At 57.7% G+C, this 16,375-nt stretch overlaps 1 protein-coding gene across 1 annotated transcript in view; it reads left to right on the top strand.

The window, feature by feature from the left end:
* Positions 1 to 16,375, top strand: part of LOC125084418 (uncharacterized) — a 63,387-nt gene that overhangs the window by 6,513 nt on the left and 40,499 nt on the right. The window contains exons 2-3 of the mRNA XM_047701644.1: positions 2,823 to 3,733; positions 14,391 to 14,697. Coding sequence (XP_047557600.1) covers positions 3,644 to 3,733; positions 14,391 to 14,697 — 397 coding nt within the window. The 5' untranslated portion in view covers positions 2,823 to 3,643. The remainder of the gene's footprint in view (positions 1 to 2,822; positions 3,734 to 14,390; positions 14,698 to 16,375) is intronic.

The raw sequence follows: 16,375 nt of genomic DNA, 5'->3' as shown, positions 1-16,375 counted from the left end.
AAAAACTCGAACAGGTGGAGCTCCAGAGTCGACGGAAGCACAAAATGCAAGAAAGCGCCCCTCCCCCTCCCCGTCCCCCGACTGACAGACGCTGGCCTGCGGGAGAGCTTGTCGGGTCTGAGCCCCGTGGTCGTGAACGTGGGGATCCCACAGCTGGGGTGAGCGCGTGCCCCAGGCGATCCCCGTTTCGGGAGCTTGGTGGCCGGCGTGCTCAGCCTGAGCAGGTGCTGGGCGGGGGGCCTCGGTGGGCACTCGGGCTCCGCCACAAAGTTCCAGATCCCCTCTGCTCTCCCAGCCCAAGGACCTCGCGTGGTCCCCAGACTGTTTGTTTCTTCTTCCTAGAAAGATAGGACCCGAGTCGCAGCTCTGCCTGCCCCAGGGGCCACCTGGAGGTTTAAAGCTCTGGAAACGGTCACGTGCGTCAAAATATATGTGACCTGTCTTTGTCCTTGAAGTTTAGAAGGGAGAGGAATTCCGTTCTGCGCCCAGCCTTTCAGATGTCAGGGGAAAACGCAGGCAGATGCGCCGGGCTGTCCTGGTGCGGCGGCCACTGGCGACCCAGGGCCCGGCCCTGTGCCCTGGCAGCTGCTGCCCTCTGCTGGCCAAGCTGGGGCAAGTAGGAGGGCGCCGCGGGGACGGGCCGGTGGAGGTGGACAGGTTATCTGCGGTCTCTCACAGCTGCCCTGTGCCCAGCCACTGCAGCAAAGCAGAAAGGGGACCCCCTTCATCATGGTCTCCGTGGCCAGAGCTTGCGGCTCGCCTGTCGGGAGGCATGGCATGTCCTCCAGTCCCCAGTTTCGAGAGTATGGCTCTTGAAACACAGCCTCTGCTGACAGGCCCCGTGGGCAACGTCTTGCAAAGTGCTTGTGAGTGCGAGGTTGTTTTGTTGAGGTTATTTATTGAGGGACAGTGAGGGAGAGGGCACAGAGGGAGAGGGAGAAGCAGGCTCCCCGCTGAGCAGGGAGCCCGATGCGGGGCTCGATCCAGGACCCTGAGATCTTGACCTGGGCCAGGAGCAGATGCTTAGCCCTCTGAGCCCCAGGTGCCCTGTGAGTTTGATGTTTCGATAAATGTGATACACATCCTGGGAGGAGAGGCAGTCTTTAATTTATTCTTATTTAAATTTTGGAAATCCTAGACTCCAGAAGGAGAAGGTATGAGCTGTGCTGTCCTGGTTAAAGCTTGGGACTTAGGCTGAGAAGGTCGGACATAATCAGGCCCAGTTCCCAGGCAGGCAGCGTTGTCTGCGGTGAGACCTGGGCTGTCCCAGGTCACCAGGGCAAAACCACGGACTGGGTGTATCTTCCTGGATGGCCACTGGGAGATGGTTCTGCCCCCAACCACCCAGAAGCCAGTAATGGCGGCCATTCCCTTGCCCAGAAGGCTGGGACGCCAGCCCTGTTGCTGGTCAGCCCTGCAGGGAGTACAGCCGGAACCCAGTGCCTTCTCGGGGGGACAAAGCGAATGAGCCACTCAGGGATGTTGATAGCAACGAGGGTTTTTGACATGAGGCACACAAATGTAAACCGAAGGAGTTGAATGGAGACCTGTTCGCCAAGTCATGTCAGCGTGCCAGTGGCCTTACACACTCACGCTCACACACGCTTCCCAACTCTGTCTTCAGAACGACCCAGAGGCAGTGACGCTTGAATGGTATGAGCATCTCTGCCTGAATTTTGGTTCCTAAATAGCAGTCTTGGGGCGCCTGGGTTGGCTCAGTGAGTTAAGCCTCTGCCTTCGGCTCAGGTCATGATCTTAGGGTCCTGGGATCGAGCCCCTCATTGGGCTCTCTGCTCACTGGGGAGCTTGCTTCTCTCTCTCTCTCTGACTGCCTCTCTGCCTGCTTGTGATCTCTGTCAAATAAATAAATAAAATCTTAAAAAAAAATAAATAACAGTCTCCCCTGACAGGAAGCAGGCGTCTCCCAGATCTGAGGCAGAGAGAGCACAAGGGCACCCACAAAGCAGGGAAGATGGAGGTCGGTGTCCTGAGAACCCACATCCCTGCCGCCAGCCCACCACCTACGTGCCTGCTGGCCTCCCCAGGTCCCTGGAAGGAAGCGGGTTGGGGGAATCTGGGGAAGGGGTGTCCTGAGGGCCCCTTAGAGTTGCTGCTGGGGCTGCCGGGAGCCCCACCTTCCATTGCCTTGTGACCCCAGTGGGCATGGGGCTCCCCTGGGACAGTGGTGTCCCTGAGTCCTGGCCAGACACAGCTCCTTAACACTCAAAGTAGCCCCACAAATAGCTCTGCCTTCCATATAGAATTTATTTTAAAAATGTAACTTAGGCAGATTTTCCTTTAAAAAAAAGATGGTTTGAATAAATCCAACTTGCTTCATCAATGGACTGGTGACTTTTCCAGATTAAAGGAAAGGCTCACAAGGCAGAGGGGATGAGAGTGAGGGCGGGGGGGGGGGCAGTGAAGGAGAGGGCGGGCGGTGAGGGTGAGGGGGTGGCAAGGGAGGGGGGTGGTGAGGGAGGGCAGCGAGGGAGGGGGGCGGCGACGGAGGTGGGGTGGTGAGGGAGAGGGGAGCAATGAGGGTGAGGGGTGTTGTGAAGAAACAGCTGAGGGCCTGTGTTGATGGAAGGGCTGGGGAGGGTCCTATGGGCCAGAGTTGGCGGGTCTGCCTGGAATGAGGAGTTTGGAGACAAGAGGTCAGAACAGGGGCATCTTCAGGGCAGCAACTGGGGAGAGATGCTTCCTGAAAATTGCCTCCACCACTAATTCTGGAAGATAACTTTTAAATTGATTTACAAGACAGGAACTTTTCATATTAACTATTAGTGAATGTTTAATAAGTGGAACTTCCTCTCTTGTTAAAGGACACCCACAGACCCCACAGCTACATCACGCTCAACTGTGAGAATCTGGGTGCTTTCCCAGAGTCGGGAACTAGAAGGACATCCCCTCTGACCACCACTTCAGCATCACACTGGGAGTCCTAGTGGAAGCAGTAAGCCAAGAAAAGGAGACAAAGGCATACAGATTGGGAAGGAAGAAACAAAATTGTCTTTGGTCACAGATGGCAAGGTTGTCCAAAAAATTGACACAGAAACTCCCGAGCTGATACATAATGTTGGCAAGATTTCAGGATACAAGGGGAATGCACAAAAGTCATTCTTGCTGTCCTATCCGGGAGCAAACAGGATTCAAGATTAAAGATAAAACACTATTTACATTAGCGCCAAAAAAGGAAAGAAAAAAAGAGAAATACTTAGGTAGAAATCTAACAAAATATGTCAGGATCCATCTAAGAAAAATAAAACTCTGATGCCAAAATCAAAGAACCAAGTGAGTGGAGAGGAATCCCATGTTCATGGATGGGGAGACCAGAGATTCAAACCGTCCCAATCAAGATCCCAGCAAGCTGTGCTGCGGCTCTCGACAGCCCGATGCTGACGTGTGGATGGAGAGGACACACGGGCTCAGAATCACACGGACACTGAAGGGGAAGCACAAGTTGGGAGACTGGCGTTACCCGGCCTCAAGGCTCCCTGCAAGTGCGGTAGTCGGGACGGTGTGGCGTTGGTGAAAAGTAGACAGACGGGCCAGTGCACCAGAGAAACAGACCCAGTGAGTGCAGAGACTGACGTTCGACAGGAGCGAAGGCGGCACAGAGGAGCGAAGACGGCGTCTTCAGCAGATGGTGCTGGGACACGTGCGAGATGAGGAGTCGAGAGCCAGACCGCGCACCTTCACGGAAGCTGACCCAAAGTGCATCACAGACCAAAATGTAAGACGTGAAACAGCAACACTGGGAAATACAACAGGAGAAAGGGCAGGTGACCTCGGGTTGGCAGGGAGCTTAGTTTTAAAGCAGTCTCTCCACCTAGTGTGTGCCGAGACTAGAACTCAGGATCCCGAGTTGGAGAGTGCTGCTCGCCTGTGGAGCCGGCCAGGGGCCCCGCAGGTGAGATTTTAGAGACGTCACTGAAGGCACAATCCGTGAAAGAAAAACGTGTAAGTTGGACTTCATCACAATCAAGAAACGTGTGCTCTGTGAAGCACGCTCTTAAGAGCATAAAAAGACTAGCCACAGGCGGCTAGAAAGTATGTGCCAAGGAAACGTTGGATAAGGGGAGTGTGTTCAGTGTCCCTGGGGGAGCTCCGGCCGCTGGCTGGCCTGCAGGGTGTGCCAGACACAGGTGTGCCCCGGCCGGGATCTTCTGGGGCAGAGTCTCCACCAGCGGCCTGAGAAGGAGCTGCCGGGCTCCTATGGCCAAAGTGCAGAGGGCGGGGATGGCCAGGCCCTGGGATGCTGTCCCCGGGGGCTGAGCTGGGCTCCCAGGAGGACTGGGGACACCCTTGCCTGCGGTGCACCTGTGAGATTTCAGGCCCTCTTTCTGGCCTCCGCAGGTGGGCATTGGGCCGGTGGGAGAATGTGGACGACTGGGAAGCAGCGCAGCCTCCCTCCGGGGCAGCGAGGAGCTGAGGACCACGACTTTCCCTGACAGTTTTCTCAGCAGAGCGCGGGCCCCTCGCAGCTACCCCTCTGTCCCTCAGGCTGCTCATATCCCCGTGCACGCCTCTACCGGCCAGCCACTGTCCAGCCCGGCTCCTACTTGCCCCAGAGGAGGCCGCTGCGTGGAACGGAGGTGGGTCCCTCTCCAGGGGTTCTGTGTTCACCTTTGGAACCCACGATGGCAGGACTTTGGGTGATGGTCGTGTTTCTGACGTGCTCGGTGCTTGGGCCCGTGGGGCCCAGCTCGGCGCTGGAGACCACCTCCCCTGGGATGAGCCCTCCACTCTCCAGAGTCCACGGAGCAGTGAGGGTACACTCCCGGGACACCCCGGGGAGGCATTTTGTGGTGCTGAGAAGCCGACAGACTCCCTTAGTGGAAATCAAGCCCCTGACCTGGCAGCCTGGGAGCTCAGGGCTGCCGGTTCCGGCCGGGGGTTGCATCGCACGGCCTGGCTGTTTACCGAGGACGTGGCCGCCGTAGAGTTCAGCTCCAGAAACGATATCAAATCTCACATGACCTTAAACGACCATGCGTCATGTCAGAAACAAAACATTCATAGTCTAGATCATTCTAGAGTTCTAGAAACATCTGAGACCACAACGGACCTCATTTCCTTTCGAGCAAACTTTTTTTACAGGGACTCCTAAGATCGCCTCACAGGCCAAGAGTCGGCACAGAGGGAAGACATGCCTTCCCAAGGTCACAGGGCAGTGGGATCTGAGTCTGAGGCCTCCAGCCCTCCCCTCCCCTCCAGGCTGAACCCACCTCCTTCGGCTCCTCTGGGGAGGGCGTGGGTCAGTGGGGAGAGAGGGTAGGCATCCGGTCTACAGGCTCCTCCTTCTCCCAGCCCTAGAGGCAGGGGACCCACGTCTAACCTCCTTCAGCTCCACGCTTGGGCCTGGGACCCAGGTTCCCAGCCCAGAATCAGCTACCCTGGGACCCAGACTCTCACCCAGAAGTAACTAAAAGGGGGCCGGCCCAGCAGTCCTGCTCCTGGGGAGTCAGGAGGGGAATGTGCTTCCCAGCCAGGCCCTCTCTGAAGGCTTTGCCCCCTACTTTCTTGGGTCCTCAAGGCCACCTGGGGAGGGAGTCCCTCATCGCTTACCCTGGGGTTGGTAGGGAGGGGACAGTGTCATGGACCGAGGCCCCAGCTCTAGCCACACACGGGGCCTCTGCTGAAGGCTTCGTGCTGAGACCCACCCCTGCCGGATGAAGGAGCTGGTGGGCGCTGGGGTGACCAGGCAGGTCTGGAGGCCTGGGATTGGGGTCATGCCCACAGCCCGTGGAGATAAAGCCTCGCATCTGTCATTGGGCCTGGGGCTGTCCCCCAAAGAAAGAGCACATGTAAAACTAGGCAAGCAGCCTTTTCTCCCCACAAGGCAGTGGCAGCTGGAGGTGTGAGGCGGGCATCCTCTCTGGCTCAGTTTCCCTACGACCTCGTGCGAGGGTGTGGGTCTGACCAGCTGGGGTCTACTACTATGTCCTTCTGGGGGAGAGAGGAGCAGGGCTGGCTGAGGAGACCTGCCCCGGGATGACCAGATCATGATAGGGGCTTTGCCCCAGCCTCTTCCAAAGGGAAGAGAGCCCCTCACCGGAGAGCACCCCACTGTCGGGAGTGATGATTCCCGGGCTGGGGTGGGTGCGTTCCTTTGGCGCAGAAAGGGGGAGCCCTGACGGCCTGCGCCACCCCCTGCCTTGCGCTCTCCCAGCTGGATGTGGGGGTGGGGGCTGCGGCTGGGGGCGTGGGCCTCCCAGGTCCTCAAATGAACCAAAGAGCAGACGCGAGGGGCCCTGAGTCCAAGCAGGACATTCGCAGTGCGCTTGAGCACGGCTGCCCCGGAGAGGGATGAGCCACAGGGTCCCTGCCACTGGGTGGTGCTCCCGTCCCTTGTCTGTGGGCTGGCTCGGCCCGGCCAAGGCAACCCGGATTTGCCCGCCTTCCGCTGGCGTAAGAACCACCGGAGAGCGGTGGAAGGAGACAGGTTTGTTGGAATCCATCCTGGCCCTCGGCTCCGTTTTCCAGGCTCTCCCCGTTCCCCCTGCTGGCGTTGTCTCCGTCCGGAGCCCTTAGGCCCTGCCTGTCATCCCTGGGAAGGAAAACAAGGACGACGCCCATTTCTCCCAAGTCTTCCCGCTGGGGTGGACCTGGGGCACACTCTCAGACACCCCTCGGCTGCCTCACTTTACCCAAGGAGCCCCGAGGTCACACCGCCCTCGCTGCGCCTCAGAGGTCTGTGACTGCAGGTTTAGGACTTCCTCCCGTTTCTGTGTCATGGAACCAACCCCAGGAAATGGCGAGAGGCGAGTCTGACAAATTGGGATGCCGGCACCTCCCTCCAGGCTGTCGTGGGTCCCCGGGTGTGTAGCTGCAGGGGCCGGGCCCACCCCTGCGAACGAGGAGCCCCGGGGATGATCTGGGGATTTTGAGTGTGACCAGCCACTGAACCATCATTTTTTTAGGAAAAATTGCACTTGGTTTGTGTTTTAGTTAGATTTCCAGCACCTGAGAGGAAAAAAGCCGCTTTCTAGGACAGAGGAGACACATCAAAGAATGTAGGGTAACCAGGTAACGTGTTTCCTTCTGGCGAGGCAGGTGCTTGGGGAGTTAGGGTCCCATGCTCCTCCACTTTCACCTGGGGGAGGGGGTCAAGGGGTTGAGGTGATGGTCAGGGGCAGAAGGGGAGATGGTCGGGGCAGGGGGCAGGTGGTCAGCGGTTAGTGGGTGATGGCCAGTGGACAGGAAGGGAGGTGGTCAGGGGGTGGGTTGGGATGGGTGGGACAGACCCTCTGGGTCTCCCCGCAGTGCTGTCAGGGGCCTGGGCCTGAGGGCATCGTTGGAACTGGAAAGCCCCCCTTTCCGAGGCCCGTTTCTGGGATTGTTCCATCTCCGTGTCAGAGGACCCTGCCGCCACGTGTGGGTTGTTCTTTGCTCAAGATAAAGGTCCCCAGCAAGGGTGGCCCACCAGCCAGTCTCCTGGGACGGGACCTGCTTGACCGTGTGGCTGGCAGGCTTCCTGCCAGGGAGCTGCCTGAGGGTAGGGGCTTGCTCACGCCCTTCCTGGTTGATGACAGTAGGTGTCACACTCTGGGAACCTCACCTGCCCTCCTCATCAGACAAACGGAGCAAGGTGGGGGTGGGAGGAGTGCCCTGCATTCCTGAGTCCTTGGGTCCTATGGCAGCGAGTCACCTGTGTGCGAAGGCTGGGAGCCTTTCTGGAGGATGGCTGGGAGCCTTTCCGGAGGACAGCGGTCAGGACTTGGAGCCCTTCCCTCCTGAAGAGGAGCACTGGGGGGACCTCTGCTGGTTCCATTCACATCACCAGCAGGAAGGACTGAAGGCAGCAGATGAAAGGGGAACCTGGTGTCTGGCAGGGGGACAGCGATGACACTGGGTTGCTGATGGTCAGTGGGCCAGGAGAGCTGGGGCCGGGGCCCCCATGAACCTGTAGGGCCCTGGGCTTCTGGTTTCCAGGGCCACAGGAGACTGCACAGATGGCTAGAGTGGGCCTCTGAGACTTATCTCCACAGGGACACAGGACACCAGCTGCGGTGGCCACCAGGGCACATGGCCTCTGAGTTTCCCCAGTGGTCAGCCGGGGGGCGGGCATCAGGGGAGATGCTGGGCTTCGGGGAGGGCATCTGGACAACTGAAGCATTATATCGTTGTGTTTCCCGCCAGACTGTGAGCAACCGGAGGGCCAGGGTGGGTCTTCACTTCCCCCATTCCACGGCAGTGAATGTGGGCGAACCCCAAAGTGAGCCCCCGCCTATGAACCTGGGGCCCCGGTCTCCCCCATGCTGGGTGCACAGGAGGTGCCAGAACACGTGGCAGGACGGGAGCCGTCCCCACGCACACTGCGGCCTGCTCACCCACCGGCCCCCCCTGCTGCCCCTGTCTGCAGGCGAGCTGCTGGTGCCTGAGAGGTCACCTGTGGTGTCAGCAGGGTTCCTAGGAAGAAGACAATTTTAGGGACCGTGAGGTGACTCACTCAGTTTCGCCATCTTTCTCTAACATCTCCCAATTGTCTGATATTCCAAATACACAGATTTCAAATGGGTTTCCAGAAACTTCTACCGCTAGGCCTGAAGATTCATTTCTTTTTAATTTGGAGTTCATTTCATGCTCAACATTTCAACACTTGCCCTTTTAGACCAATATATCAGAGTCGTGGAGAAAAGAATTGGGTGAAAATGGAAAAAAAATGAGTCTCCACAAATTATATAAGTAACAATGCATGAATAATTTGGGTGGCTTTGCGGAATAGCGAGCACTGAGACGCTGGCTCGGACCGGTGCCCTGTCCCTGTTGTTAGCTGGACGCACAGGGCAAGGCTGAGGTCGGGCACGTCCACCACGTGCCCAGCAGCCCTTGGGACCGCAGCGGCCTCTGCTTCCAGACCCGGGAGGCCCGAGCGAGCACGAGGGCCCTGCCCTCAGCTCACGCCGATGCCACAGGGTGCGTGGAAGAAAGGCTGTGTCTTTGGCTGACCATCCTCCTGCACGTGCGGACTTCGGTCTCCCCTGCTCGCGTGGGACGGCTTCCCGGCCTTGCAGGTGTCCTGGAAGCGTCCGGCGCACCTGGGGGTCAGAAGCGTGCGCCGTCTGACCCTGCGGCAGCTGATCAAACATTGTGCTCCCGCACGTCACTCCTACAGCAGAGTGACGTGGGGGAATTTAAAGAAGAGTACTGAATAGAACTTGTGGGATCTATTCTGTGTTGGCAGCTCCAGACCACACCCCAGATCCCTGTGGGGCGAGCTGACCTGCCCCTGCCTTTGGAGGAAGCTCCAGCAGCCTGGGGAAGGTGTCTTGCTGCAGGGCGGGGTCTGAGGGCCCTGTCATCTAGGCTGAATAGCTCAGCATTCCAGAGCCTCAGCCTCCCTGGCTGCTTCCTGGCTCTGACCCCACAGGCAGATGGGTGTGAGACCTGGGCCTGGGCAGGCCTGCCCTTCCCACCTCCATCGCTGCCCCGACTGGACGGCCTCCCCGGTTGGAGCCACTCAGGCCTCCGATCTAAACCGACGTGTGCTTATTCACGATGTGGGAGTCTGAGTGCGTTGGAACTCGATGCCAGGGAACGGATTTCGATTTCAGGCTTAAGGCTCAGTTTTACCTTTGAAAGATGCTCTCCACGTCGCGTCTGGGGGCAGAGAGAAGCAGTATCGCGGACACAGCCAAGCTGTGGCAAGTGCCTGGCACCCTGTGTCCTATAGATCCTCAGGCCCCACAGAAGTCTGTGCAGACCACCACCACCCTGGGCTTCCCTCCACGTCTCACCGACATGACCGCACGGGCACCTACGTTCACGAGAGGGGCTGTGTTCTCAGTGCTGCTCTCAGGCGACTCCGTGAACATGCACGTGAGGAAGCATGTGCCCCTCTGTGCTCTTCTGGTTCACGCTCCTACACCCTCCAAGCCTCCCCGGGTCTCGTGGCGGCCCACCCACTTCCCTTCCTTACCACCCCCCAGCAGGGGACTTTGCAGGTAGTGAGCTCATGTGTTTATTGCCATAAATTAAATATGCTCATTTTGGACAGTATTTAAGTGTTTATCGGTTCTGACTTTTTTTTTTTTAAAGATTTTATTTATTTGTCAGAGAGAGAGCGAGCGAGCACAGGCAGAGGCAGAGGGAGAAGCAGGCTCCCTGCCAAGCAAGGAGCCTGATGTGGGACTCGATCCCAGGCCGCTGGGATCATGACCTGAGCTGACGGCAGCCGCTCAACCAACTGAGCCACCCAGGCGTTCCTATCGGTTCTGACTTTTAAAATAGTTGAATTAACAGAAGTTCAATTTCTTCTGTTGAACAGAGTCAGACCCAGTGTTGATTAACTCAGTCTGCTCAACATAATGGCAAGGTTGGGTCTTAAATATAGCTTTTTAGCACTTTCAATAGAATGCAAAAGGAAAACTTTCGGGCACAACAGTAAAAGCAGTTAGGAGGGCTTCAGAGCGTAAATTGAACCCCATGGCTCTGATGGGTGATACTAGATCTTTCATCAGTAAACGTGGATTTGTGGCTCTGAGCTTGACCCCGGGCAGGTAAGACCAATGCCACTCTCTTGAGCCAGCTGCCCTCCATTTTCCCAGGACACCAACATGACTCTGAGGTCATCGGCTGCTTACGCACTGGTGGATGTTCTGGAAACATCCCCAAGCACGTGGCAGGGAGGGAGCCCTCCGGAATTTCTCTTGCTTCTGGAGCTACACACTGCTTTGGGGCCACTGTATAGGTGGGGAGCGATCCGTCCTCGGTGTGACCTCCCTACCCAGACTGGGGGGCTGTGGCCCTGAGGTCAGAATCATGGTTTCACCCCTAAGAGAACTCTGTGAGCAGAACTGCCTGCCAAGATGGAAAGTTAGGTTTGCACTGTCCAGTCCGGTGGCCACTGGCTATGTGGTGCTATGGAACCTTTGAAATGTGGCTAGTGCGGCTAAAGAGCTGAATTTTAAGTTTTACCTGATTTTAACGAGTTTGAATCTAGATGTGAGAGTTACGTGAGGCTATGTTGTCGTGTGACGCACTGTAGTGGGGCACTTAGACCTCGCCCCTCTTTACAGAAGCCTCTGGCAGTCGGCCTGCAAGTCCGCCTCTGGGGAGAGTCCAGCCACCGCTGTGCATGCTGGGAGAATCCCAGGGTTCGGGGGGCGACCACTGCTGTGCGTGCTGGGAGACCTGGGCCACCTCGAAGGGCCAGCCAGAGATCAGATGGCCACAGAAGGAGCACTGCCTCCCAGTTGGCAAGTTCATCCTTTCTGCAGTGTCCTCTCCTACTCCCCTTAAATTGTTTTTATTTCCGTTAATGTAGGATTAGGGCAAAGTGGGCTGTGGTTATTATTACAGATGTGTGTGTCTCGCATCCCCATTTGTCCTCAAGAAACCTCGAGTCGTCTTGTCCCCCAGCCTCCCGTGGCAGCGGCTCTGCTTTACGGGCAGGCACTGGGAAGTCAGTCCCTCTGCCCGGACTTGAGATGCAAAGGCCTGTTCAGAAGGCTGTTAGCTGTCTCTGTTCTTTCCGTTATTTCAAGAGTCCAAACGGGGGTCCCCCTCAGTTCTGGCTGGGGCAGAACCTACTCACCACCCTTAGGCGGAGACCTTTTCAGAAGAGGACTGTGAAACGGGTGCTTCTGTCTGAAAGGGCAGAGCGGCCTGGACTGGGGCTGCCAGGCTCAGCTCTGCTCTGTGGCATTAAGGGACACAACACTGGCTGAGCCCGACGGAAGCTGTGTATTCGGCTATGATCTCAAAACATGGTGCTGTCCCCAACGTGGGACTCGATCCCAGGATCCCAGGATCACAAGATCACAACCCGAGCCAAAGGCAGTTGCCTAACCAGCCGAGCCACCCAGGCACCCTTCTTCAACCATTTTTAAAGACTTATTTATTTATTTGAGAGAGAGAGAGCGCGCGCGCCCGCGTGTGGAAGCATGAGTAATCTCGAGCAGACTCCATGCTGAGCACAGGGCCTAATGCAGGGCTCAAACTCAAGACCCTGAGATCATGACCTGAGCTGAAACCTGGAGTTGGACCCTTAACCGGCTGAGCCACCCAGGAGCCCCGATGTTAGCCATATCACATGAACAGCTCCGCGGCGACCAGCATGTCCCTGAGTCCCGCAGCCAGCCCCAGCCTCCATCCCAGTCCTCTTTCACCCTCCCGGACGAAGCTCTGCCCCCGTTCCTGCATCCGCCCCTGGTGCCCGCCGGCTCCTCTCTGTCTCTGAGACTGTGACGGCTCCCAGCACCTCACAACGGTGGCAGCATGTGCTCCTGGTCCTTCGGTGCCAGCTTCTCTCAGTCGGCATTAGGCCCTTCTGGCCTCTCCATGTGGTGGCAGGTGCCAGCATGTCCCTCCTCTCAAGGCTACAGGACACTCGTCCTTTCATCCCCTCATCTGTGCTGGGCGCTCAGGTCCCTGTCCCATGCCCCTGAGCCATGCTGCTGTGAACACGGGGGTGCAGACACGTGTTGGAGTCCCTGCTCTTGGGTCTTGGGGGTGTGCGCCCACAGGTGGGATTAGGAATGTGTATATGGCTCTGTTTCTAGTGTTTTGGGGAACCACCACACTCCTTCTGCTGCACCATTGACATCCCCGCATCTGCGTCCTCAGGCTTTGGGGTCTCCACATCCTCACCAGCCCTTGTTTTCTGGTTGTCCCTGCCGTTTTGGTAACAGCCAACCAGATGGATGTGAGGCGACATCTCACTGTGGTTTTGGTTGGCGTTTCCCTGATGATCGGGGATGCAGGGCATCTTCTCATGCGCTTCTGGGCCATTTGTCTGCTTCTTGGAGCAGTGTCTCTCCGAGTCCTGTCATGGTTGACCTGGCTTCTGTGTTTGCTCTTGACCCGCCTCAAACCCACTTACAAACCCTGCACAGCAGCATTTGGCCTGTCCAGCACCCAGTTGGGCGTTCTAGGACAAGTCAGCAAATCCGCGTGTGGGGGCAGATGCTTGAGTTTGAGGCTCGTTTGGGTGTTTGCCCACAGGCTAACGAGGTGGCCTCCACCCAGGTCAAAAGAAACCACCTGGAGGAGGGCCTCCCGCCGGCTGTCAGAAAGTCACTCCTCGTCCTCCCTCAACCTTCAAGATAAGAATTTGGCTGGTAGAATGGGAGTCGTTAGTGTTCTCTGTTCTTCACTGCCGGGAAGATCAAATCCCAACCTAATTATTTGTGAAAGTGAATTTTTTCCCCCTGAAAACTGCAAACTTTCAATAATTGGTGTGAGAAGCACACTCCGTGCACATGTCCGGGGACGGTTTCGTGAAGCTTGCCTCGTCCGTCAGCACCAGCGGCCAACACAGATTCCGCCAAAGTGGGGGTGCCTCGGGCTGCTGGGGGAACGAAAATGGGAAACACCGACGTGAGTGACCCTGGGTCGTTATCTAAGCAGGGGAGAGGCGGGGGAGCTAATAACAGCTCCAGGAATAGGATTTAACGAGGAGAGAAAAGGCGAGAATGAATGCCGAGGTCAGCAGAATGATGTGGAGTCGCCTGGCACTTCTGATGAGCACTGGTGTCCCGGTCTGCTCCGCTCAGAAGCACTTCGCAATTACGGAGTATGGGTGGTTAATTTGAGAAGTAATAATAATAATAATAATAATAACCCCAGCATTTGTTTAATTCTTGGGAATTTACAGAGTCTTTGTGCACGCACCCCATTGGGTCCTCAGAGTCCTTCACCTGGGGGCGGGCGCCCAGGACTGCGTCCCGGGGCAGAGGTCTGGCCTCAGCCCCTTCTTCTCAGTCCCTCTCTGGGGCACCGGTCTCCAGGCCTTGCCGGACCCAGTGCCAAGTGCAGGGGATGGGGTCTACTGCAGCCACTCCAGAGTGAGGGGCAGAGCTGTGGGCTCTTCTCAAGTCCTCCCGGCAGCCACGTCCCTGGGCCATTGGCCACCGACTGGTCAGTTTCACCGGGCCGCGCTTCCATGTCCGTTTCAGCCCAGGGCTGGCTGTGGGTCCCCCACTTGGGAACTGGGGACAGCAATGTGGCCCCCCATCAGAGCCCCCAGGCCGAGCTGAATGCCCGGTAGGCAGGCCTGCAGTCTGTCCTGTGCTCCCAGCTACAAGGGCAGCCCCTGGCCGGGCATCAGCATCACCCCAGACAGGGAGCGTCTGTCGACACAGGCTTTCCACAAAGGAGGCCCACGGTCCTGGCTGGGGGCAGACACCAGCCTGGAAGATCCCGGAACGGCCCAGAGCAGCCCGGAGCTCAGGCAGAAGGAGGTAACCCCCGCTCCGCCGGCCTGGGTCCAGGGATTCTGACGCTGGGCCTGCTGTGGGGCTCTTGCTCCCTGCCTAGAACAAGCCCAGCTGGGACGGGGCATTGAGGGCCTTGATGTGGCCCTTGCGCCCACTCTCATGACATCCCCACATTGCCTAAGAAGGGCTGGACCGACCCCTCCATTTTCCGCTTTGACTCACCTGCAGGCTTTCATCTTTCTGCACTTGGGGACCATTAGACGTCTAGTCGAAAACCTGACCTTAGGTGGGCGTTCCTGGAGACCCTCTGGAACCTCTGGAGACCCTTGGCAATACCGGGAGACAGAAGCAGCAGAGCCGCTGGACGAGCGGTCTCGTGGAGACGGCGTGTTGCCAGACGCCTGGAGTGGGCCCCAGGCCCAGGGAACCGACAGACGACGTCGGAAAGTCTCCCGTGTAACTCCACTCGCTCGTGCAGAAGGACACACACTTCCCAAGGCTGACCCCACGTCGAAGGCAGCTCTCACGCCAGGAGGTAAGGCCGTGCAGGGGCGCTGGGCACGGGCGGCAGGGGGAGGCCGAGTGGGGCTCACATACCGAACCCTGAGAACGACTCTGGGCTTTGAGCTTTGACCAGTAAACTGCAGGGGTTTACCGCAAACCAGAGCCCAGTTCACAGCAGGGGAGAGGGATGGGGCTGGGGGCGGGGGGAGGCCACTGTCTACATCCGGGCCAGCAAAGGTCAGAGGCCCAATGACACACTCAGAAGACAGCTCGGCTTGGGGCGCCTGGGTGGCTCCGTCAGTTGAGAGCCCGACTTTTGGTTTCAGCTCAGGTCATGATCTCGGGGTCGTGAGATCGAGCCCCGTGCGGGCTCTGCCCTCAGTGGGGAGTCTGCTTATCTTCCTTTCCCTCTCTCTCTGCCCCTCTCCCTGCTCATGTTCTCTCTCAAAAAGATACCCGCGCTTGGAAGGCTCCAGACGGGCCCGAGAGTTCTTTCTGAGCTACGCTCAGTGGGCGGTGGGGACACAGGCTCCCATGAGAGCCGCTCGGCTGCAAACAGACTCTCCACGGGGACAGGGCTCCAGAGGGCCTCAGCTCTGTCCTGGGGGCCTTCCTATCTCGTCACTGCTCCGGGGGCACCCCGGGTGTGGCCGTGCTGAGGAAGCCTGGTGCCGCGTCTGGTGGGGCCTCCTTCTGTTTCCCAGGGACAGCTGTTTTGTCCCCCTGCCCAGGCTCTGACACCATCCATGGGACTCCCTCCAGGCGTGGTATCACTGTGGGGAGGAGGGTCGCTCTGGGGCTCTGCCCGGGGCTGTTTCAGATTTGCAGGAAAGGAGGCCAGTTGGAGATGGTCCCTTATGTGGTGTTCAGGATGAAGCAGGGTGACCCTTGGTGACAAGAATGACTTGAAATTACATTTTCACCGCAAGTTCGCTTATTTGAAAATGGCTTAATTGGACATTAAGCAAATAGAATATTATGAGTGGTTTTTGGTTTGGCAACAGGACTTAAATCAGAGAAGACAATGTCTTGGAGACTCAAGCATGCGAGGGCGTGTGTGGCTTGTGGGAGTTACGTCCCCACATTCCAGCCGGATCCGAGGTGGGGCTCCCCAGAGCATCACCGGCGGACGGCTGTGTCCTGTGCCCAGAACTGCCTGCGAGCGGCTGGGGGGAGGGAGGCTCAGCTACGGAGGCCTGTAGGCCGACCTTGCTCGGGAGCCGGGGGTGGGGGACACCCCAATTCCGTCTTCAGGAATCGCTCTGTTCAAACGCAGTGTTTGTCTTCCCCTCTGCGACTCCAGGAAATTTCACTCTTTAGGGCAGTCATGAGTGTGTTATTAGTGCAATGTCATTTATCAAGAGTACGGCGACAGCACCTGTTCGAGCATTAGCCGGTGGGCAGCTTTGTTTCGGAGGAGGACCAGGAGCGTTTGCTGCCCTGAGCTTCTTGGCGTCTGGGAAAGGAGGAGGAATTAGCTAACGGGAAGGACGGGCTGTGGCAGATCATCTGAGATGTGCAGACGTTGGCTTCATCCTCTAGTTTAGCTTTAAAAAAAAAAAAATCCCCTTGTGTTGGGAGAGTGCCAGGTTCTTGGGATGGAACTTGCTGTCTGGAGCGTTTTCACCTTGGCTGGCTGACAGGACCGTGTGGAGAGCGGTTGGGGACGGCCCCGCTGACACTGGCTGGCGGGGGCACCTGACGGTCAG

This window comes from Lutra lutra, chromosome 14, assembly GCF_902655055.1.
Source record: "Lutra lutra chromosome 14, mLutLut1.2, whole genome shotgun sequence".
NCBI lineage: Eukaryota > Metazoa > Chordata > Mammalia > Carnivora > Mustelidae > Lutra > Lutra lutra.
Note: the sequence above shows the minus strand (reverse complement) of the source record. Positions and strands in the feature narration are given on the sequence as shown.